At 40.0% G+C, this 23,678-nt stretch overlaps 1 protein-coding gene across 2 annotated transcripts in view; it reads right to left on the bottom strand.

Annotated features, from left to right (window-relative positions):
* Window positions 1-14,059: 14,059 nt before the first annotated feature.
* Window positions 14,060-23,678, bottom strand: part of ptprsa (protein tyrosine phosphatase receptor type Sa) — a 165,871-nt gene continuing 156,252 nt past the window's right edge. For both annotated transcript variants that reach the window (XM_080032760.1, XM_080032761.1), the window contains exons 30-32: window positions 22,099-22,253; window positions 18,889-19,024; window positions 14,060-18,474 (exon numbers count right to left, since the gene is read on the bottom strand). In XM_080032760.1, the coding sequence (XP_079888886.1) occupies window positions 18,406-18,474; window positions 18,889-19,024; window positions 22,099-22,253 (360 nt within the window). In that variant the 3' untranslated portion in view covers window positions 14,060-18,405. The remainder of the gene's footprint in view (window positions 18,475-18,888; window positions 19,025-22,098; window positions 22,254-23,678) is intronic.

Below are 23,678 nucleotides of genomic sequence, written 5' to 3'. Positions count from 1 at the left end.
GGGAGGGGGAGAAAACAAAAAGCACAAAGCTATGAAGGGCCACACAGGCTACATTTTAATAATACAAACTAAAGCACGAACAAAACCACTGCTGCCAAGCAGCTGAACAGATAGACAAAGTAAAACAGTTGACTTGCTAAACTAAACACAGAGAGCACTTGGAGACAACGGCTGTGTCTTGATTCAGGGGTTGCGGTCTTGGAACCGGCCTCGTAGGCTGCATTTGAAGACCGATTGCGTCATAGCGGCGCGCAAAGGCTGTCCCATTTGCAAGGCTCCTTGCAAGGCTCCTCATATGCGGTCGTGAAATGCAGCCTTCGTTTCACGGTTTTGAAGCAGTTTTGAAGGCTGCATCAGATGTATCCTTCGTGGCCCAACATATCCCAAGATTCATTGCGTTTTTTTCAGAGATTGCATAAAATAAAATAAAAAATAACAAAACAGCAACGTGTTGCTCCATCTTCTTAACTTTTATCTTCCTTTCTTCTTTTCTTGTACTTTTTTTTCTTTTCGTCTGGTAGACAACTTATTTTTCTTTTTTCCTCCGCTGACAGGGCTGTCTCCGTTGGCAGCAATCAGGGTTGCTAGGCAGCACAGGAGCGGCGAGTCGTCACACAAGGTAACGGCTTGTTACGTAAACCGGAAATGCTCGTAAACGGAGACCTGCGGAGACCGTCTCGTTTAACAAGGCTCGTTGGCCTTAAAACCGGCCTTAAAATCGGCCTTCATAGGCTACAGCCTTCATAGACCGCGAGACTGCGTCCTACCAAGTGCGTGGTCTCTGAATCAAGACACAGCCAACCTCTCACTACCTCTAAAGGTGAGGCAATGAGCAGCACAGAGCACTGGAGTCTCAGGGCATATATAACCTCCTCACACCTGGGCTCAATCAGCGCCACACACCTGATTGCAGTGAGGGGATCAGTCACCATTCTCACGGAGGCGACAGATTTCGTGCCCTCGCAGGGCTGAAATCTTCTGTGTCCTCACACAACTTTGATTTACCATACTTGCTGAGACGACTGAGAGCACTCACGGATTTAATCTGCGAATAGGGATTATGAGTGACATGTGGGCGATGCAATGTTTTCACTATCAAATAAAGTGGTAGCTACTTCTGGCTTGTTTTAAAATCCTCATGATTGTCTGGCCTTCTTGTGCTTTCATTCTACCCCATTGGACCCATTGTGTTCTGAGAACTCAGCAATTACTTCTTGGAGCGCAACATTATCTTTATATGACTGAAGGAAAGTGCCGGCCGGAGCTGCAAAAATAAAACCCTAGCAGCAATAAACGATAGCTCTTCTTTAGGAATACAACAATCTTCCAAATGGCCACTCCAGAGCATACTCAACCATGTTAAAGATGCACTGGAAGAGCAAGGACAGTAGGGTGAGAAAGAGAGATTTATTGTATTTAAAGGACCTCGGAGGAGCCGGATATTGTTACACATTTACCATAGGGCTCATGCACTTAAATAGTCACATGTCGATGGCCTGCACCACTTCACTCTTCACTTCATGTTAAAACCAAACCACCCCGGTCAAAGAAAGGATACAAAATGGAAGTTAAGCTTAGTTCATTTAGCATCATAACTTCATACATAGACTGCTTTTACCCCCCGCAACTCATAAAAGCAGCCTAAAGAACAATAGGCAGAGAGCCCTATTCATTATGTGGTGAACTTCAGTGGATGCAGTGGTGAGTGAACGCCCTCTTTTTTAAAGGGCTCATATAGGCTGACAGTGCATTATGCTAAATGGCATCGCCTGGAACCCAATAGGATGAGAGGTCAAACACGCAGAGCCCCGTTAGAGGGCCCCGCTAGTTCTGTGTTAGTAGAAGTAGAATTATTATACACTTTCATCATTTCTCCCCCTTAACTCTATTTCCCAGCTCATCCCTCCCTCTGCTGGAATGTGATTTAATTGTGCTCAAACAGACATGTTTACAGGGAGACTTTAATGGTACCACTGCTGATGGTTTCATGTATCCTAATCGTTACTGTACAATTCACTTGAGAGCATCGTAGAGCAGATAGCACTGTAGGGTTTCATTCTCTGCCATTATTCTTGTGCTCTGTTTTCCATTACGGCGCCATTATCCCCACAGTACTGAGCCTATTTTGTTCTAAACCGAGTGTTAGCTGACATTTGAGACCAAAATCCAAATGTGTTTTCAGAAACAGCTGAACAAGAAGAGCTTTTTTCTTTTCTTTTTTTTAAAATGTAAGACTTTTATGTTTTAGCACAACGTATGCTGCTTGGAGTTCATAGGCCACTGTTGCTAAATCCACCCCAAGTTATTATCATTATCCAACTCATTTCTTACAGGAGACATTCCTTGTCCTACTCTAAATAGAACGATTTTGGCCTTCTTCCAATTCATACACTTCTTTATACAGTGGATCAAACACATCCCAAAAAGAATGCTTTGAGAAGCAAACACAATAGAGAACATATTGCCATATTTGCACAATATTTTTGTGTGAGATCTTGAAACCAAATCAGTCAATGTTTTGAATGATATTGCTACTTGAATAAAGAAAGTTCCTGACACGTGTTTAACCGCATTGTAAATAATAACATTAATGACACCATCATGACAAATGAAGTGATTGCAAAATAATGTGGTGATACTAAAAATAATAGAACCCAAGGCTCATATAAGACTCTGCAAATCTGGAAACCACACAGGTAGGAATGAATACAAATGTAACTTAAAAGTACCGTGTGGTTTAAGAAGTGGTAGTAAAGGAGTGACTACACCTTCACACAGCAACAAGATTGCCAAGAGGTACATTTCCTAAAAAGTCAGATCAAAATGGACCAATATCCTGACAAGAAAAGCCTGCCTTTAACATACTTCAACTAGATCGTCTTTCATTACACCTCCTGCTAATGTAAATAACCCTGATGAAATCCCTGAAAAGGATAATTAAGACCATCATATATTTTTTCAATGTATTTCACCCCTGGACTAACATTGGACTAATCTATTAGCCTAGCCGTCCCACGAACAGGGGCACTAAAGTGTGGCTATGAGTCAAAATATAAACAGAGAGAGGAGAGAGGTATTGCCTGTGTAGAGAGAGAGGAAGTAATAGCAAACAATGGAGGACAAGTAGAGGAAAAGGCAAATGAAAAGAGCGAGAGCTAGAGTGGAAATAAAAGAGTAGCCCTTCTTCCCACTCCAGCAGGAAATGGTTTTAATAGCAGCAATCACTCAGTGGTAGAACACTGGCTGCAAACGGAGAGACAGAGAGAATGGAAGGGGGAACATAAAACAGATTACGGGACATACAGGCATGACAGCATAAACATGGTACCCATGTCACAGAAGAGTTTTATAAATACCACAGTTTACTGCTGGCAGATGACCAAACCGGCGGTCAGAAGCTGGAGGAAAAGAAAAATATAGCACACATACTTCTCAAAACTATGTATGTTTCATATGTATGGAAGAGTTTATTAGACTTTAATGTCTGTGAAAGCAAAACAGTTTTGTAAAAGCACAGAAGACAATTGACAAGTGTGTATCATGATTCACACGTATTTCACTATCCACAAACCTGTCATTTTTGACTTGCAAATATGTAGAACTTACTCTGAAAATACAAAGTCATATTTACGCATTTACGGATCTGTTTCTGCTTGTGAAAAGGGGTTTGCATATTTGTGGATTGCCTCCTGTGAGTTTGTGAGCCACATTACATTTTTACATAATTTTGTCCAACTTCTACCACCGAGATCTGTAGAACAAGCGTTACAAATGTGAAGTGCAATAATTTGTATGTGTGTAATTGTGTTTTGTAAAGTTATATCCACACAAAGAAAAAGCGATTTGCAAATATGTAGAATTTAGTCTGTAAATGTGTATTTTAATTTTGCATAATTTTTTAATTTTTTTTTAATGCAAATAGTTTCACCACAAAAAAAGACATGTCAACTCTTATTTACACATTTACAGAACCATTTCTACATGTGAAACTGGCTCTGCGCATTTGTGGATCGCTTCCTGTGCGCTCACAGAATATTGTCCCATTCGTGCCGCAGGGATCTGCAAAACGACACCTGTAAAAATAGACCTGTATTTTGAATTCTGTACTTTAGGTGCAGTTAGACAGGTCCACCAGCAGATGGCGCACTCGCGGCGCAGCCTTTATCTATCGGCGAACCACATGGTCCCCTTGACCAATCAAAAGAGCTTGTTTAGGGGCGGCCACCTCATTGGTTCATTTGGAGGCCTGTCACACGAACAGAGGAGGGAAAAAAAGCTGTCCACAGCTCAAGCTCATTCTCGAGTTCGTCGGACATTATTCCTCGTTAGTGAGCAGGAAAGCAGCTGGCTGCAGACTAGCGGAGCTGAGTATCGGTGATAAGAGAGGTATGTTGTTATGCTGACCCACCATTATACTATCATACAGTAGTTTGTGCGCTGGTCACCTGCGAGGGTAATCAGCATTTCTTGCTAGGCTATTTAGCGAGCTAGCTGACATGTTAGTTACACACTAAGCATGATTATTTGAGTTTGTCGCCATCATTTTTAGCACACAGACATGCCGCGACCCGCGACAGGCAAAGCTTCTCCCTTTCATATAATATTTCAATTGTAATACAACAATATGCCAACTAATTAGATGGTCATTTAAATGCAGGCTATACATGTGTGGGGCATACCTCTAAAAAAAATTAACGTTTTACTCTTAGTAATATGTGTGTTGGTCACCTCCTGTGTATCTAGTAAATGGTGTTACAGGGTTAAAGTGATAGTATTGTGAGCTTGGTGTAGTTAAAGAATTGCAGTAACATTGCCAAAGTATTGTGATCAGATGAGTTTCATAATTATGCACTTCAGGGGAGATTGCCATTATAAGAATTTAGCATGGTAAAACATGATTAGCATCACCTTGTTTATTTTTATATTATCCATAGTTTACAACGTAACACATGCTGTCAAAGAAAGGTACTACAAGCCTCCCCCTGACTGTTATGGTGCTTTCAGCTAGACCTGATTTAAAATAAAATAATGCTAAGAATACCAAGAGCCACTCGAAGTGTAATGAGATTGTTATTAAAACATGTATATTCGTGTCACATGATTGTGTAACCTATAAGGTTTCTGTCATTCTTGTAACATATGGTATTTTTCCTCCTTTAGGAAATGCTGCTGAATCATTGACTGACTGCACTACGGACCAGCAAAGCTGTCACCATGGTGCACCTGTGGACCTAGACCATCTCCAGTTTATACTGTTACGGGACCAAACCAACTTCAGATCCCACATGCAAATCATTGGTTATGTGAAGGGTCATCTCTCTCATATCCCGGTTAAAATTACCCTATAGATATCACACTCAAGGACTAAAGGCAGTGCATTAACCCAATGCTCATTACTTGGTTACCCATGTACATTTTGCATTAGTCCATTGTATACAAGTTGGAAAATTACAGAAATAAAATAAACAAGTGAATGTATTTGAGCATATGGTTTCATGTTTTGCATGTTGATGAAGTGGGATGTTCCACTTGCTTCCACTCATGTCAGCCCTGGGAATCTCCCAGCCAATCCAGAATTTGACCATTTTAAAGCTTGTGGAAGTGCAAACGACTAAAGGACTGTACTAACAATTAACAAAAGAACTGGAAACGGAGATAATTGAGTAACTGCATGCTTGACACAGACACATACGGCTAGTTTGAAAATGGTTAAGTGGTGAAAATATTGTATTTATACTGTACACATTTTATTTGTTTTAGGGGGTAATTGTTTTTTGCTGCTTGCCCTGTTCACAGGCGTTACATTGCTATGCTCGGGCACTCCTGCCTGCTTGTACAAACTGTGTGATGTCGACCACAATCTACTGCAGCTAAAACACAATGACTATGGATAACCAAATTCTGCAAATAATCTGAACTGAATCCAAACACTGTATCCTCCTGACGATGTATGTTTATTTGACATGTTTCTTTACTTTTTATGCATCGCTATGGACCCATTTGTGAATCTGAAATAAATTATGGATATCCCTTGAATGGCCACATAGTGTGTTGCTGTGAGTTCACTTTGTCCATGGGCCAGACCAGAAATCGGTACAATCTTGGTGCTCATGTGCACCTCTCGAATATGTATTGATGCGATATACCTTTTATATTTTAAGCTTTATGGTGGTTTTCCCCTCTTACAGCAAAAGTAAGAGCTAGTCATTGAAGGTGAGACACTGCAGGGGAATAGGATATGTTATATTTGTAGATATCATCTTGAAACTTTTCCAGTTGATTACTAGCATTAAAACAATTCGTTTTTGTGTTACCATTTGTTCAGAAATGCTTTATAAATATTCTATTCTGACTGCAGAGATGCTAATTCACGGAAAGGGGTGCATAAAGGGCAACTAGTGAGCTCTTGTAAAGCTGTTGGGAAAGTCCTAAGCCCTCAATTAATTAACATGCTGAAAATTGCTTTTAATTTAAAGGCTCTATCCATCCTGGCTTTATCCAACATCTATATTTTGGTTTGATTTTGCTTTTGCAAATGTTCACAAAATAAGTCACTGTATCCTGAGGATGGATGTTTATTTGACATGTTTCTTTACTTTTTGGCATTGCTATGGACCTATTTGTGAATCTGAAATAAAGAATGATTGGTAGGGTGAGTTGCCCTAATGTGGGACACTTTTTGCAATTTCAATTTATGTACGATATTAACATATGAAGCCAATATATTTGACCCATACATGATACCATTCTGAAATCCCCAAGTTGTTTTTCATCTTCAATCAATCTGTAGCTGTCCCACATTCGGAAAGGTGTTTCCAAGAGTGGGACAGCAGATACGTTTGATTTGAATTAGTTAAGGGGATATTGTTTTTTTCTGCATAATACAGACTGTCCCAGATTAGAGCGACACACTGTCCCAGATTAAAGCAAACACCTTTTCTTGAGCAATTTTGCACATGGACCACTAATATACGTGCCATCACTTCTCTGAGTATGATATCTGAATTTTTTCTTCTCTTTTAATTAGCCAACATCTTGGGGATTTCAGAATGGTATCATGTATGGGTCAAATATATTGGCTTCATATGTTAATATCGTACATAAATTGAAATTGCAAAAAGTGTCCCACATTAGGGCAACTCACCCTACCAATCATTCTTTATTTCAGATTCACAAATAGGTCCATAGCAATGCCAAAAAGTAAAGAAACATGTCAAATAAACATCCATCCTCAGGATACAGTGACTTATTTTGTGAACATTTGCAAAAGCAAAATCAAACCAAAATATAGATGTTGGATAAAGCCAGGATGGATAGAGCCTTTAAATTAAAAGCAATTTTCAGCATGTTAATTAATTGAGGGCTTAGGACTTTCCCAACAGCTTTACAAGAGCTCACTAGTTGCCCTTTATGCACCCCTTTCCGTGAATTAGCATCTCTGCAGTCAGAATAGAATATTTATAAAGCATTTCTGAACAAATGGTAACACAAAAACGAATTGTTTTAATGCTAGTAATCAACTGGAAAAGTTTCAAGATGATATCTACAAATATAACATATCCTATTCCCCTGCAGTGTCTCACCTTCAATGACTAGCTCTTACTTTTGCTGTAAGAGGGGAAAACCACCATAAAGCTTAAAATATAAAAGGTATATCGCATCAATACATATTCGAGAGGTGCACATGAGCACCAAGATTGTACCGATTTCTGGTCTGGCCCATGGACAAAGTGAACTCACAGCAACACACTATGTGGCCATTCAAGGGATATCCATAATTTATTTCAGATTCACAAATGGGTCCATAGCGATGCATAAAAAGTAAAGAAACATGTCAAATAAACATACATCGTCAGGAGGATACAGTGTTTGGATTCAGTTCAGATTATTTGCAGAATTTGGTTATCCATAGTCATTGTGTTTTAGCTGCAGTAGATTGTGGTCGACATCACACAGTTTGTACAAGCAGGCAGGAGTGCCCGAGCATAGCAATGTAACGCCTGTGAACAGGGCAAGCAGCAAAAAACAATTACCCCCTAAAACAAATAAAATGTGTACAGTATAAATACAATATTTTCACCACTTAACCATTTTCAAACTAGCCGTATGTGTCTGTGTCAAGCATGCAGTTACTCAATTATCTCCGTTTCCAGTTCTTTTGTTAATTGTTAGTACAGTCCTTTAGTCGTTTGCACTTCCACAAGCTTTAAAATGGTCAAATTCTGGATTGGCTGGGAGATTCCCAGGGCTGACATGAGTGGAAGCAAGTGGAACATCCCACTTCATCAACATGCAAAACATGAAACCATATGCTCAAATACATTCACTTGTTTATTTTATTTCTGTAATTTTCCAACTTGTATACAATGGACTAATGCAAAATGTACATGGGTAACCAAGTAATGAGCATTGGGTTAATGCACTGCCTTTAGTCCTTGAGTGTGATATCTATAGGGTAATTTTAACCGGGATATGAGAGAGATGACCCTTCACATAACCAATGATTTGCATGTGGGATCTGAAGTTGGTTTGGTCCCGTAACAGTATACACTGGAGATGGTCTAGGTCCACAGGTGCACCATGGTGACAGCTTTGCTGGTCCGTAGTGCAGTCAGTCAATGATTCAGCAGCATTTCCTAAAGGAGGAAAAATACCATATGTTACAAGAATGACAGAAACCTTATAGGTTACACAATCATGTGACACGAATATACATGTTTTAATAACAATCTCATTACACTTCGAGTGGCTCTTGGTATTCTTAGCATTATTTTATTTTAAATCAGGTCTAGCTGAAAGCACCATAACAGTCAGGGGGAGGCTTGTAGTACCTTTCTTTGACAGCATGTGTTACGTTGTAAACTATGGATAATATAAAAATAAACAAGGTGATGCTAATCATGTTTTACCATGCTAAATTCTTATAATGGCAATCTCCCCTGAAGTGCATAATTATGAAACTCATCTGATCACAATACTTTGGCAATGTTACTGCAATTCTTTAACTACACCAAGCTCACAATACTATCACTTTAACCCTGTAACACCATTTACTAGATACACAGGAGGTGACCAACACACATATTACTAAGAGTAAAACGTTAATTTTTTTTAGAGGTATGCCCCACACATGTATAGCCTGCATTTAAATGACCATCTAATTAGTTGGCATATTGTTGTATTACAATTGAAATATTATATGAAAGGGAGAAGCTTTGCCTGTCGCGGGTCGCGGCATGTCTGTGTGCTAAAAATGATGGCGACAAACTCAAATAATCATGCTTAGTGTGTAACATGTCAGCTAGCTCGCTAAATAGCCTAGCAAGAAATGCTGATTACCCTCGCAGGTGACCAGCGCACAAACTACTGTATGATAGTATAATGGTGGGTCAGCATAACAACATACCTCTCTTATCACCGATACTCAGCTCCGCTAGTCTGCAGCCAGCTGCTTTCCTGCTCACTAACGAGGAATAATGTCCGACGAACTCGAGAATGAGCTTGAGCTGTGGACAGCTTTTTTTCCCTCCTCTGTTCGTGTGACAGGCCTCCAAATGAACCAATGAGGTGGCCGCCCCTAAACAAGCTCTTTTGATTGGTCAAGGGGACCATGTGGTTCGCCGATAGATAAAGGCTGCGCCGCGAGTGCGCCATCTGCTGGTGGACCTGTCTAACTGCACCTAAAGTACAGAATTCAAAATACAGGTCTATTTTTACAGGTGTCGTTTTGCAGATCCCTGCGGCACGAATGGGACAATATTCCGTGAGCGCACAGGAAGCGATCCACAAATGCGCAGAGCCAGTTTCACATGTAGAAATGGTTCTGTAAATGTGTAAATAAGAGTTGACATGTCTTTTTTTGTGGTGAAACTATTTGCATTAAAAAAAAATTAAAAAATTATGCAAAATTAAAATACACATTTACAGACTAAATTCTACATATTTGCAAATCGCTTTTTCTTTGTGTGGATATAACTTTACAAAACACAATTACACACATACAAATTATTGCACTTCACATTTGTAACGCTTGTTCTACAGATCTCGGTGGTAGAAGTTGGACAAAATTATGTAAAAATGTAATGTGGCTCACAAACTCACAGGAGGCAATCCACAAATATGCAAACCCCTTTTCACAAGCAGAAACAGATCCGTAAATGCGTAAATATGACTTTGTATTTTCAGAGTAAGTTCTACATATTTGCAAGTCAAAAATGACAGGTTTGTGGATAGTGAAATACGTGTGAATCATGATACACACTTGTCAATTGTCTTCTGTGCTTTTACAAAACTGTTTTGCTTTCACAGACATTAAAGTCTAATAAACTCTTCCATACATATGTAAATCTGGTAAAAAAAAACCTCTTTTGGTTGTGGAAAAAGACAAAGTATTGCATCAAAATGCACAACAACATCCATGTGTTGGGGTAATAAAACTGATGTGTCCCTGCTAAACAGCATTAGTAAGCATATGTAATGTCAATAGCACTGAGAGCGGGAGTCTCTTGAGAGGAAAATGCATTTCAGCACATCATCCATGTTGATCTTTGATTTAATTGAATGGAAATTGCTATTTAGTGTGGCTATCCCAATGATGACAAACCTTATAATATCCTGCAGATGGCAGCAAATCCTTTTGAGAAACAGCTCACCGATTTCTCTTGAGGGGAAGCAGAATTCTGTGAAAATATAGTTTAATGAGAAAAGATTTGAAGTTCAATGTTACTAAATGTACTCTGTAAATCAAGAGTCTCGAACATATCTATCAATCAATCTATCAATCAATCTATCTATCTATCTATCTATCTATCTATCTATCTATCTATCTATCTATCTATCTATCTATCCATCTATCTATCTATCTATCTATCTATCTATCTATCTATCTATCTATCTATCTATCTATCTATCTATCTATCCATCCATCCATCCATCCATCCATCCATCCATCTATCTATCCATCTATATATCTATGTAGCAAACTATCATTGCTCCTTGACTGTTCATTTACTTCTTTTAGATGTCAATGCAGAGCGACTCTCTCCTCTGTGAATCATAGGCATGTGGTACGGTACCCCTCTGACACCTTTACTATTCAGTCTGGAGTTCAAAAGTCGGTAAATCTCTTATTATAAAAGGTGGTCATAAACATCTAATGGTCGGTCATGAATATTTTAGAGCTCTGAATATCATACAGAAAGGACCTCTGGAAAACCACAACCTTTAACAAGGCACATCTCAGACACATAGCCTCAACAGCCAGTGCCACGCGAGGCCCCCTTCTCTGGTTCTTTTGGCTTTTTTTCGTGACATGATTGGATTGATTTGTCATTTGCGACAGAAAGAGCTTGGCCATGGGGTGTTGGATAATCCAATTTATCGCTTTGCCATTTATTACACATTTCTGTGGCTTTTGGGTCCACTGTCACATTGATTCGTTGATTGCTTGCTTAGCTGGGTCCTAATGAGCTGCTGTCTGAATCACTGCATAATCACCACCCTAATTCACTTCCTCGCCTGCCCTCACACTCGGTCTGTTGGCTCGCCACTATTAGAAAAGAATGGACTGAAACACCGCTCTCTGAGCAGACAATTAGTAACATCATCCTTGAAAGTGAGTGTCATTCTGCGTATATATTACCCTTTAATAAATGACAATTCTCTTGCGATTCAGTGGAATGTTGAAACAGAGTGCTGTTTTAAGTAGGCTAACAAGGAGCTCGTTGGCACATCATCTGCGGCTGCAGTATGTGTGAATTACACCGTCATGTTCAGTGAGACAGCTTTTGAGGTCCATCAAACCACCACCAAACTCTGCAGTCTAAATATTAATAATTGCAGCTACGCTTTAGAATACAGCCGCTAGCCTTTAAATATTTTGTACACATGAGGGTGCCAATAAAATAATTAGTTACTGGTAGGCAAAGAGAAAAACTACAGGAATAAGGTTAATTAAGCGCAAACCCATTTTGAAATGAGAATTAGTTAACCCCTTACTTCTTTATGTATTTCACCTCCCTCTGTGCGTTACATGTTTATCTTGGTAGATAGTATTTTATTGATTCCCTGGTATACTTGATAATCACAACTTTAATTTGTTAGCTGTAATTTAAAGCTAGTACAGTAAGGTTTTGTACCAACATTTCCCAATCAGTTGCAGACACTCTGCTTTGAGGGTTATGCTAGATTGAAGAGCCAATAGCACCAGGTGAAGATTTACCTCTGCACCAATACCAGCCGGCCTGGGTGACATTTATCAAGCCTGAAGCGGGTCCTAGGGACACTTCGGGAAATGTTTGCGAAGAGTCTGGCGGACTAATATAGGGCCAAGCTAATCAAGCCATCTATCAACAAAAAAAAAAATTGCACCATCTGTGTGCTTCATCACTTGTCATCATGAGATCTCTTGTATCCCAGATTGTATTTTAAAGGTCACATATTATGCTAAATGCACTTTTTAAATGTGTTCTAACATATCCATGGGTCCACAGTGTGCCTAGAGACTGCCAAAATATTTTAAAAAATAACACTCTCCTTTTCTCACAATCCCCCTTTCTGAAACCACCACCCCTCCCCCACCCAATATACTCCAGTCAGAATTTTCCCCTTTTCTGACCTCACAAACTGGAAAGCCAGAAGCTTCCACTGTGCAGCCCACACCCCTATTTCTTATTGGTCCACGGCCCTGACAGACAGAGGGCGAGGCGTATCTGGCTTCGCTTCCGGACAGGGGGCGGGGGCAGCGCAAAGATTGTATATTTACGAGGGGAGCTGCAGCTCTTTTTAAAAAATAGGCCATTGTGAGATTAGCTGAACTTCAGCATAGTACAATAAATTATCTGAAAGTTTTTTTCAGCAAACAATTAAAGAAAAACGTATTAGTGACCACTAAGACCATATAATATGGTGTATAATAGTACCGAAAAGTGTATAATATGGGAGCTTTAAAGCTTCTCCCAGTTTGATGAATATTTTGTGAAATGTAAGCGCTGGTGCGATTTAAATATTGCAGTTAAAAAAACAATCATGAGCTATTTGCACATTGAATTATGATAGGGATATACACTCAACAAAAATATAAACGCAACACTTTTGTTTTTGCTCCCATTTTTCATGAGATGGACTTAAAGATCTAAAATTCATTCCAGATACACAATTGTACCATTTCTCTCAAACATTGTTCACAAATCTGTCTAAATGTGTGATAGTGAGCACTTCTGCTTTGCTGAGATAATCCATCCCACCTCACAGGTGTGCCACATCAAGATGCTGATCTGACATCATGATTAGTGCACAAGTGTGCCTTAGACTGTCCACAATAAAAGGCCACCCTGAAATGTGCAGTTTTGTCTCACAGCAAAATGCCACAGATGCCACAAGCATTGAGGGAGCGTGCAATTGGCATGCTGACAGCAGGAATGTCAACCAGATCTGTTGCTCGTGCATTGAATGTTAATTTCTCCACCATAAGCCGTCTCCAGCAACTTCGCACAGCCATTGAAGAGGAGTGGACCAACATTCCACAGGCCACAATTGACAATCTGATAAACTCTATGCGAAGAAGATGTGTTGCACTGCATGAGGCAAATGGTGGTCACACCAGATACTGACTGGTTCTGAGTCCCCAGACCCCCAATAAAGCAAAAAAATGCACATTTCAGAGTGGCCTTTTATTGTGGACAGTCTAAGGCACACCTGTGCACTAATCATGATGTCAGATCAGCATCTTGATGTGGCACACCTGTGAGGTGGGATGGATTATCTCAGCAAAGCAGAAGTGCTCACTATCACACATTTAGACAGATTTGTGAACAATGTTTGAGAGAAATGGTACAATTGTGTATCTGGAATGAATTTTAGATCTTTAAGTCCATCTCATGAAAAATGGGAGCAAAAACAAAAGTGTTGCGTTTATATTTTTGTTGAGTGTAAGAAGGCACACAATCTGACATGCAAAGCGATATGCAGAATAATCACACGGTTACACATCGTACTGTTTCAGCAAAACATCACAAATCACAGGCAAACTGTTTTTCAGACAACATTTCTTTAATACAAAGTCAACATATCTACATACACAGTGGCTTTAAACCAATTATTGTTTCAGTTAGAAGTAACAGTTTGAAAGTGATAGCTCTTGGCCCTCGTACAAAGGAAAAACTATTTTGCTGAGTTTGGGTTCTTTTCCATTTTGTCGGTATGTACTGTATATGTTCTTTTCTTTTTGATGTCATTTTTTTGTTAGTGTTTTTTGTTTTTTTGTTTTGTTAGTACCCCACCCTCTCTACCCCAAATATTCTGCGACATGATCCAGTAAATTTGGCGGCTGTTTTTCAAAAGTCTAGCTTCTTTACATGAAGTCAAAAGAGTAACACATTGCACAAAGTTCCAAAGACCTCCTTGGTTTCCGTTTTGGCATGGGCCCATTTTTTTCCAGCCTGTTCGATTTTCCAAAAGACTTCATCAGGATTTTAGTTCATCATGAAACATCTCAAGGTTCCCACTGTTTCGGAAAATGACGTGCTAAAAATGTGAATTTGCAGCAAGTTTTTGGTTGTTTGTCTTCCCCTTGCATCACACTGCTCTGTTTCATTGAGTCCTGGTTATTCCCTGCATCCCACATTGACACATGGCTGAACAAAAAACACAGTATGGTTCTATACAAAGCTTAAAAAAATTTACCTGGGAGAAAATAAAATGTCATGTTGCACCTGAACTATTTATGGCCTTTAGCAGATGCAGTTGTCCATCAGACAATGACATATTCATGGACAACATATTGGCATTGTACAGCTGGGGACCTTCTGGAGATTTTTTTGCAAACCTTTGGGGAATGAAGAAAACTTTTAGGGCGATTTCCTCACACAATACATTAAGAATATTCACCTTTGAAAATCCTCTTTTTTTTTTTTTTTTGGAATTTGAGATTTTGGAGTCCCAATTAATTTGAACAGGTCAGTTTTTTCAAACCCCTCCAGTTGCTTTAGTTCCATTCTGTGATAGAAAAAAGTCCAACTCATCCCTGATAAACCCACGCTCAAGCCAGGGCAGTGAAATGCTCACCTTGAATTTAAGGTTGAATAACAATTCAAATGGTGAGATGGTAGAGTAAAACTTTCCATCCTCAGCTAAATTACACCAGCAGATCACTGATGCTGATTCTGTACCCTCATTGAGGCTATAGGTCTGAGAACAGATCTGGCTTGTTTCCCAGTTGAACTGCTAGCAGGGGAAATAAAAGGCAGCAAAAAACAGAAGTGAGTGGTAATTAAAGAGCAGGGAGCAGGGCTGGAGAAAGAACATTTTTAGAAGGAGAGAAAACAGGCGTTTAAAACAGTAGGACGTCGGAAAGGAGCAGAACCTCGATCTTTGTAATTCTGTTCCCACTTAAAGTATGAGATCTTGAGGGTCAAATGATACAAATACATATAATCTATATATTTGTTTATTTACAGGTATATTCTAGTTCATTGTGGATATCTAACAAAATGAATGACCACATTATGTCTGTAAATAATAAAAGTAAAAAAAAGAAGAAGAAATAACTTAAAGGATTTTCATAAAAAAAACTGCGAGGGTCATAGTCTGTACATGATCATAAGGTACAGTACGTCAAGTTGGGCTGACAGTTTTTGATTGATAAGATATTTCGTAGACCACCAGTTCATCATTCAACAGTTGTTAAAAAAAAGAATACTAATGCCTACATGTTAATGATAATAAAGAATCTCAAATTTTTTTTTTAAATGGTGTCTCCCAGAAGATAAATCGGTGAGTTGAGGCGGAGGATTCAGTCATAGTGCTGACAACACCTCAGCTTTTTCTCAAGAAACACACTGGCTTTCTAAGATTACAAAAAAATAGAAATAAAAACACAAAGAAAAAGAAAGAAACTAATAAAAAGTCTTCATATTTTTTTAAACACAAGCACTGGCTGGTATAAAAACAAAGGATGATGTGGAGAAAATTGAATTAATACTAAGGGTTTGGATATATCTTTATATTCTGCATTTAAATATATATGCATGTGTGAGTGTGCAGTCTATATATACGTATATATATATATATATATATATATATTTATATATAGATAGATATATATGTATATACATATATGCACACGTACACACAGACATGTTATACTTAACTTTTTCTACAGTGAAAAAATAGAATGTCTTTTAACGTAATATGAACAAATAAGCATTTCTCTTTTCCTACTAATTCAAAAAAATGTGATACATCTCTGTTAAAAAACAAAAACAAAAATAAAATAAAGAGTCAACTATGTAATGTAAAATAAGTCATCATAATACAACATTAATGTTTTCATAATGTAACAATAACAATAAGGCTTTTTTGGAAATAAGAAAAGATTACACACAGTTCTTACCATCGCTCTGGATTTTGTGCACGCCCATGGGAAAACCTTCCGTACACTAATCGACACCAAAGCACTGATCTCGAAACGAAAACCTGTTGATCTCAAAAGCTTGATTTTTCATCAGACACATTTACATTGGTGCGTCAAATCCAACCTACAGTTTGTTTTTGGAGTATTTGTTTTCGAGATTCTTTTCTCTTTTTTTTCTTTTTCTCAGGGATGTGCAAGTAACTTGTACCTAAGGATTTCATTATCACATCATGGCATCCAGATCCAAGATGGCCCCCTGGTCCGGCTGTGGCACACACACAGAGACATCATCTATAAAACACAGGAGGACACAAACCAAAGCAACTACTTTGTTTATCCACCTGGTACCAAACACACATACAGTGGGAACAAAGGCCAATTTTTCAACCACGTGGACGCACAGCTTTGTACCTGCAACAGGCCACTTTTGAGTGTCTTATTCAATGGATTAGATGATTATAGAGGAGGCTTGGGGGAAAAATATGGAGAGTTGGAAAAGACCAGTGGACAATGTCGTCGTGTGGATGCGTTTTCAGTCATACCCGCTTAGGCGCGAGCGGTAAGCAGAGCTGGCATCTTCAGTTCGTCAGTTTCCTCTCCCTCAAGAGTCACATGTACAGCATACACGAGATAAGCAGCATGTTTGGTTTTGACAGAAAAAAAAAAGAAAAAGGAAAATAAAGATAATTCCTCATAAGACAGACGGACAAAGTTCGAAACGATGATAATGAGCGTTGGTCACTGTACACAAAGAAAGGCCCCGACTTTTGCGGCAATCCTTGTTTGGTAGTTGCGTTTGTTCCAAAGCTTCTCGCCCACCAGATTTAAAGTATCTCTAGTTCAAAATGGTGGATGTTAACACCGAAGCTCCATGATGCAATGGTTCCAAAGAGAGCATTGATTGTAAAAAAAAATCATGGGACACGGTGACCATTTATCCCACCTTGACCATCCGCTCAACGAAAGAACTGCCGCAGCTTCTTGCAACAGCCAATGGTTTCCCCCGATTTCTCTGGTGACTGAGACCACAAGCCTCCTAGGGCACTTGTTAAGTATAAATACACTGTGGTACTTTTCAATATCACGGTGGTGTCTTGGCTTGGGATTCTGATTTTATACTGAAGTTCACAATTCTTGAAACTGATATTGAGATATGTCTTGCTAATTCCTACCAAGAAGGAGTGCCTGAGAAACAGGCGGTTAATGTAGTGTATACTTTAGTGGCCAAGTGTATTTCCACAGAAATTATGCACATCATATTATCATTAATGGGACAGTGTAAAAACTCTAGGTTTATTTGATGCCAAATGGTAGTGTTCTCGCGCTAGTTATGTTTTTGTCTTACCAGAGTTTTGGGGGAAAAAAAACATTTGTGTTCACACCAGCAACTGCAATTTGGTCATTTATCTGAATATCACTCACAAAATAAGTTGATAGAAATACTTGAACCCCCTTTCACACCCAGGCATATCAAAAACACAAGAAAGTCACCCCCGTCCGTCTTGGCTACATCCATCTGCCTCTCACAAGATGTTTGCCGTTTCCTTCTCCTTCATTATCCGTTGCTCGTTACCGTTGTACCACTGTTAAGATATTTTTGAGAAGTGAAATGTCCACCAATGTTTACAATGCCCTCCACATTGAAACACTTGAGGTAAGGTAAGCAGTCTGACACTATAAACCGATCGCCCGTCCCACAGCTTGAGCCACAGCATCTGGTTTCTCTCCTGATGAGGATTGTTTCATTTCTCGATGATGGGGCAATTTTCCTTGTGGCCCACTTTCCTCGCTCGAATTGGAATTAATCTTGACTGGTTCGTTGGGCTTCGTCTTCTGGATAAATCTACAATGGGATCCCGCCTGTTGTTTCTTGAATTAGTGATGATATTGTCGTCCGCTGTGGTCGTTTCAAATTTCAAAGTTTCTATGGCTCAGGAGACTGTTGAGGGGGTGGGGGTGGGGCCAAAGGATTTCGGGGGGAGAAGAGATGGCTTTTACGTTGCATAGTGATCAAAGCTTCCTAAATACTCCAGAGCTGCGTGATAGCAGAATTGATATTCATCCTGTTGGGAAGAAACATAGACACACACAAAAAAAAAATATATATCAGAACAGAACACAACAGATCACCACTGGTTTCAAGAGATTTGTTATGATAAGGGCATAACTTTGAATTAAAAACACATTACAGAACATGTTGAAGCAGACCACAACCTTCAGAGACAACATTATAGATGGTTTGACTTAGTATTTCAAACATTAGACACAGAGGTTAACAATACCTATATGACGGTGAAATACTACAGAATTTCACTAGATTGACTCAAGTTTAATTCAATGGTGCTGGTTCTTTTCACATTGTAATGGCGCTTTGCCTCAAAGCTACATCAAACTAAAGAACAATCGTGTGTCCTGCAGAAATAGGAAGAGTTTATAGTTTTGTGTGTGTGTGTGTGTGTGTGTGTGTGACCTCTGACCTCAGTCTGGACCATGGCTGGCCGCTGTGTCCGGAGCATCTTTACTGTCTGGAAGATATCAACCACTCCTTCGTAGCGCATTCGCTCCAGAACAATGCTGAGGGTGATGAAGACTCCGGTCCTGCCCACGCCAGCACTACAAAACACATTAACACAAAAGGGATTTCATGAGCATGTTACAGATATGCAGAAACACACACACACTGTCTTGAGCTGCATCATTCAGTCCACTGTCCTGGAGTTTTGTATCGAGCATGTCCTTAGAATTACAGTGGTAAAGTAACACAGTCATCCTTAAACAACTTTGATCCCACTGTTCACTCAACATCTATGCTATATCCTCAACACAAACCTGTTTCATAGCTATCCACTGGGCAACTTTACATGATTGCGACTTCGACTAGCTTGAAAAACGGTAACGACGGCAAGAATCCAATCTGCAGGAGAGAACTCACATTCTCATCCAAAAACACAAAAAGAGAGCTCAAGGACACATATCCAAAGAGACACACGCACATGCACGCGCGCGCGCACGCACGCACGCACACGCACACACACACACACACACATTTTGTCTTATTGAGCCCCTCCCATGTGTGGAAGAAGTCCGCCTGCTGAAAATACTCCAGAAATAGTCGGAGTCTTAACTCAGATCCTGAAATACTTGAGAGCTGCCTCTCTAAGCTTCTTTTTGCCGTGAAATGACTTCCACTTCACCAACGGAACAATAATTGATATGACAACAGATTTGTTTAGGCTTCTTCTAGCCTCCCGATGCCATTTTGTGCAATAAAGAGTGTAAAAGCGATGGCTGCTGCTAGCAAGCAGGCACTTCAGGGTTTTGCATGTGTATGTAATGCATGCATACAATTGTGTTGTCCTTTGGGCTTCGAGCAAAGATGACTTGTATCATTGGACAATTAATGAAATCAAATGGAACACAGTGGTTTAGGAGCCTTATCGTGCAGAACCTTCACCCTCCCACTAACCCAACCCCCCCACTCCGCAGTGTCTCTCAGCCCACCCCCAAAGCCTCTTCCTGGGGGTCGGTCACAGTTTGTCACATGGACTCTTAAACTCACTCACAGCTCATCTCTCGCTCACTATCTCGCTCACTCTAATTCTCTCTCTCTCACTCTCTCTCCCTCTCAAACTGTGTCTCTCTCTCCAGGAAGATCCACTCTCCAAATCCAAAACGTCGGCGAGCCACTGCCGACTGAGAGGATTTGCTGTCCCCATTCACAGGAAGTAATCAGGCAATTAATGACAAAAAGCATGTGGGTCTATTAGATAGTGGCTGAGGAGGGGGGGGGGGGGGGGGTGGGAGAAGGGATGGATGGATGGATGGATGGAGAGGAAAAGAGAGAGCGAGAGGATTAGAAATTAGACAAGAGAGATGACAGACGGGGAAGGCTGGTGACGGAAGACTAAAATAAGAGAAAAAGGAGTAGCCTGAAGGAGGGGGGAGGGATGAAGAGAAAGAGGATGATAGGGAGGAGCTGAAGGTGGCTACGGTGGACAGACAAAGACCATCCAAAGCTTATTTTACTTTCTTACCCTAACATTACTAATCAAGAGGAACTTCCTTTCCAGAATTTGGCATCAGGCTATAGTCAAAGTGACACCTACACACTATTAAAAAAAAGACTTAAGCACCAGATTAACAGCACCCAATTCAAATGGTTTACTACACTACGTACTGCAGAAGTGATCAGTAAAGGCTTTATTATGCTCTAAAAATCAAATCTCTCAAGTCCACTCAGATGTGTGGAGATATCTTAACTGCGTGTTTGGCAGTCGAAATACAACATCATAGTCATGTGACTCTACAGTCCTGTTTAATAGGCCGTGTGCCTTTTTGTCCACTACTCCAGTCGGGCAATTCCTCCTTCATTAAGCGACCCTTTTTGCTTTCAGACGGCTCCCCGAGAGCTCACCCCCTCCCAACGGCGCCATAGAAGTAAGGAATAATTCAGTCTTATTGGTGCCACCCTGACACAGCTAACAACTCCCTGGGGGCTACTTGATGGCTGGTGACATCATTGCTTTCTAACACAGGGGAGGTGAGGTTATGTTGGATGAAGTCATGGCACCTTTGCAAAAGAAATGTGGCAGGAAAGAAAGATGACACCTACCCTGTTCCTAAAGTAAACCACGTTTATGAGACAGTGAGCTAATTATTCAGCCTGTTAACACCTTTGTTTGTTGACACCATCACATTCAAAAGGAAGGGTTGTTTCTTTCAAACTGAATGCCAAAATTAGATTTTCAAAACATTTAAATATGTATTATGGATCACATAAAAGGTAAGTGTCGTTGTAAGCGTGTGTTTTTTTAGACATTGCTTTGTTGCTGCACTCTTCTTGCAGCACATTCAAAGACAGGCCTATAATCTCATTTAGATGGATCCCACTCAACATCTATTGCTGAATAAGATTAGTCGGAATTCTTGGTGGAGATCGCAACCAAACATCAGTTTCTTCCAGCAGCAGGTCCAGTTAATGACAAAGATTACCTTGGAAGCTACACCCGAGGTGATGAAAAATACATCACGAACACATCATAAAAACAAAAAAAGAATGGCCGTATCATTTCATGAGCCTCCTCTTTGCCAATGCCAAGCTGCATCTCCGCCCTATCAATTATGGAGGAGATGGGCCTGTGGAGGTGCAGGGGGTAGTGTACAGCACTGGCAAAAAGGAGGGAGGGATTGTGTTTGATGATGCTGTTACAGCAGCACCGGAGGACGTGCTATGCTGCAAAACAATAACCAACTTAAGTGAAGTGATTTAATCTTGCCTTGATACCTAAAGCCTTCTATCCTTTTTTAGGAAGGAAAGTGCATACATGCCCTATATAATAGGCTATATCATTTTTTTTTTTTTTGAGGGGGTCTAAAAAAAGACAATGTTTTTTTAAAAGCACAACAAAAACACACACAAGGAAAAGCAGTCTCTGAGTTCAAATTATATCCAAATAGAACATAGAAAACATAACAAGCTTTCACCCAAAAATGTGATGTGTACACATTAGAATTCCAACAAAGAAAACAAGCAGAGATTAAATAAGTTAAAAGAAAGTAAAGCGAGAGAAAAAAAAGTGTAATATATAAATGTTTTTAAAGAAAAAAAGTCATGACATTTGGAGCTCGGATCTTTGATGGTGCACAGTAGAGAAAGTGTGGTGCAATGTGACCGTGAGACGCCATACCTGCAGTGGACAGAGATTGGTCCATCCTGTCCGAACTGCTCCTTTGTTTTATGCACCTGGCCAATGAAATCGATGAATCCCTCCCCGGATTTGGGCACGCCTTGCTCCGGCCAATCAGTGAACTGGAACTGCCGAACTGTCCTGGACTGGCCATCCTGCAAATATAGGGAGAAGAAAAACAAGTAGAGTTAAAGGTGGAAATAAAGCAAAGGCAATTGCTGCGAGAAAAAATTAGCTCAGCCATCGTAATGTATTGCCTTTTCTAGTCAGAGAAGATCTTTGTTGTTTGTATTTCATTGGGAAATAGTAAGGCTGTCAGAGATTGGGGTTTCAATCCCACCAAACCAAACCACGCTTTTCAGATCCTTCCAAGAATATAATGCAGATGAAGCAATGCTGATAAAAGGTCTATGCGGCACTAACATCTTAATCTTTATTGCCCCTTTAAAATGAAACAGTATTTTGTTGATGCTTTTGCCTCCACAGCACTGATAAAGCACAGATGTATAGATGTCCAATGACACACACACGCACACGCACACGCACACGCACACACACACACACACACACACACACACACACACACACACCTCACAGGGACAGTGTGTCCTCTCCTTTCCCACCCTGCTCCTCTGCCCCCAACTCAATTGTCTCTATATTCTCCCGTTGTGTTTTTGTGTGTATGTGTGTGGCACGAGTAGGTCCTAGTTAAAGCTAATCAATAGTGTATCTGCCATGACAAGCGTCTTCTCCCAGACACCATGTTGAATAGGATAATCCTGCGATGCGATCGATAGAGCGACCTGATGGATGAGCGGAGCGCCGGATGGAGGAAGCAAGAACGGAGGACAAACGGAGCCGTAGGTGGGATTGGACGATGAAAATTGAAAAGAAAAACTATGACACACTGACAAGCCCGCTAGACAAAAAGTCAATCTTAACAATTTAATCTAATATTGATTCTTATAATCTTGTTTTATTGGTGCATTCGCTTCCAATGCAAACAAAAAACATAAAAAAAAAAAACATCCCAAAACATCCCGACAGTCCGCTGACATCGCACTAAGTGATCTGCTTCATTTTGCGCGGGTTGATCATCATGTCGGATAATGCATAGTCAACACTTTGTGTCCTTGTAAATAAGTAGAGAAAGTCCTTTCCAAGCTGTCTCGGCGAGAATACATTTATCAAGAAAGTGAGCAGAACGAAGACTTTTTTGCATTGTGAATCGGGCTGTCCGCTTGATACCACCGGCAATTAAGACAAGCAGGTGTTAATTTCTCACTTCTCTGTGTATCAATCAGCTTAGACACGATTGTCAATCGTACACATACTTTACCCATTCGTTTCACACTCCACAGGCACAATTTGATTAATACTCAGTTGGCAAGTAGAATGATAGACTCTTTAATTAGGTTTAGGGTAATTTTGTCTAAATTGTGTTGCAGAATCAATGTGGTATGCAAAAAGTTACACTGGGAAGAAAACATTTTCAACCCTAATAACATCAGTGAAACAAAACTTTGTTAAAAAGTAGAATTATGACACCCCATATAGCACGTGTGTGAGTAGCTCTTTAA

This window comes from Ammodytes marinus (genome assembly GCF_949987685.1).
Source record: "Ammodytes marinus genome assembly, chromosome: 8".
NCBI classification, from domain to species: domain Eukaryota; kingdom Metazoa; phylum Chordata; class Actinopteri; order Uranoscopiformes; family Ammodytidae; genus Ammodytes; species Ammodytes marinus.
Note: the sequence above shows the minus strand (reverse complement) of the source record. Positions and strands in the feature narration are given on the sequence as shown.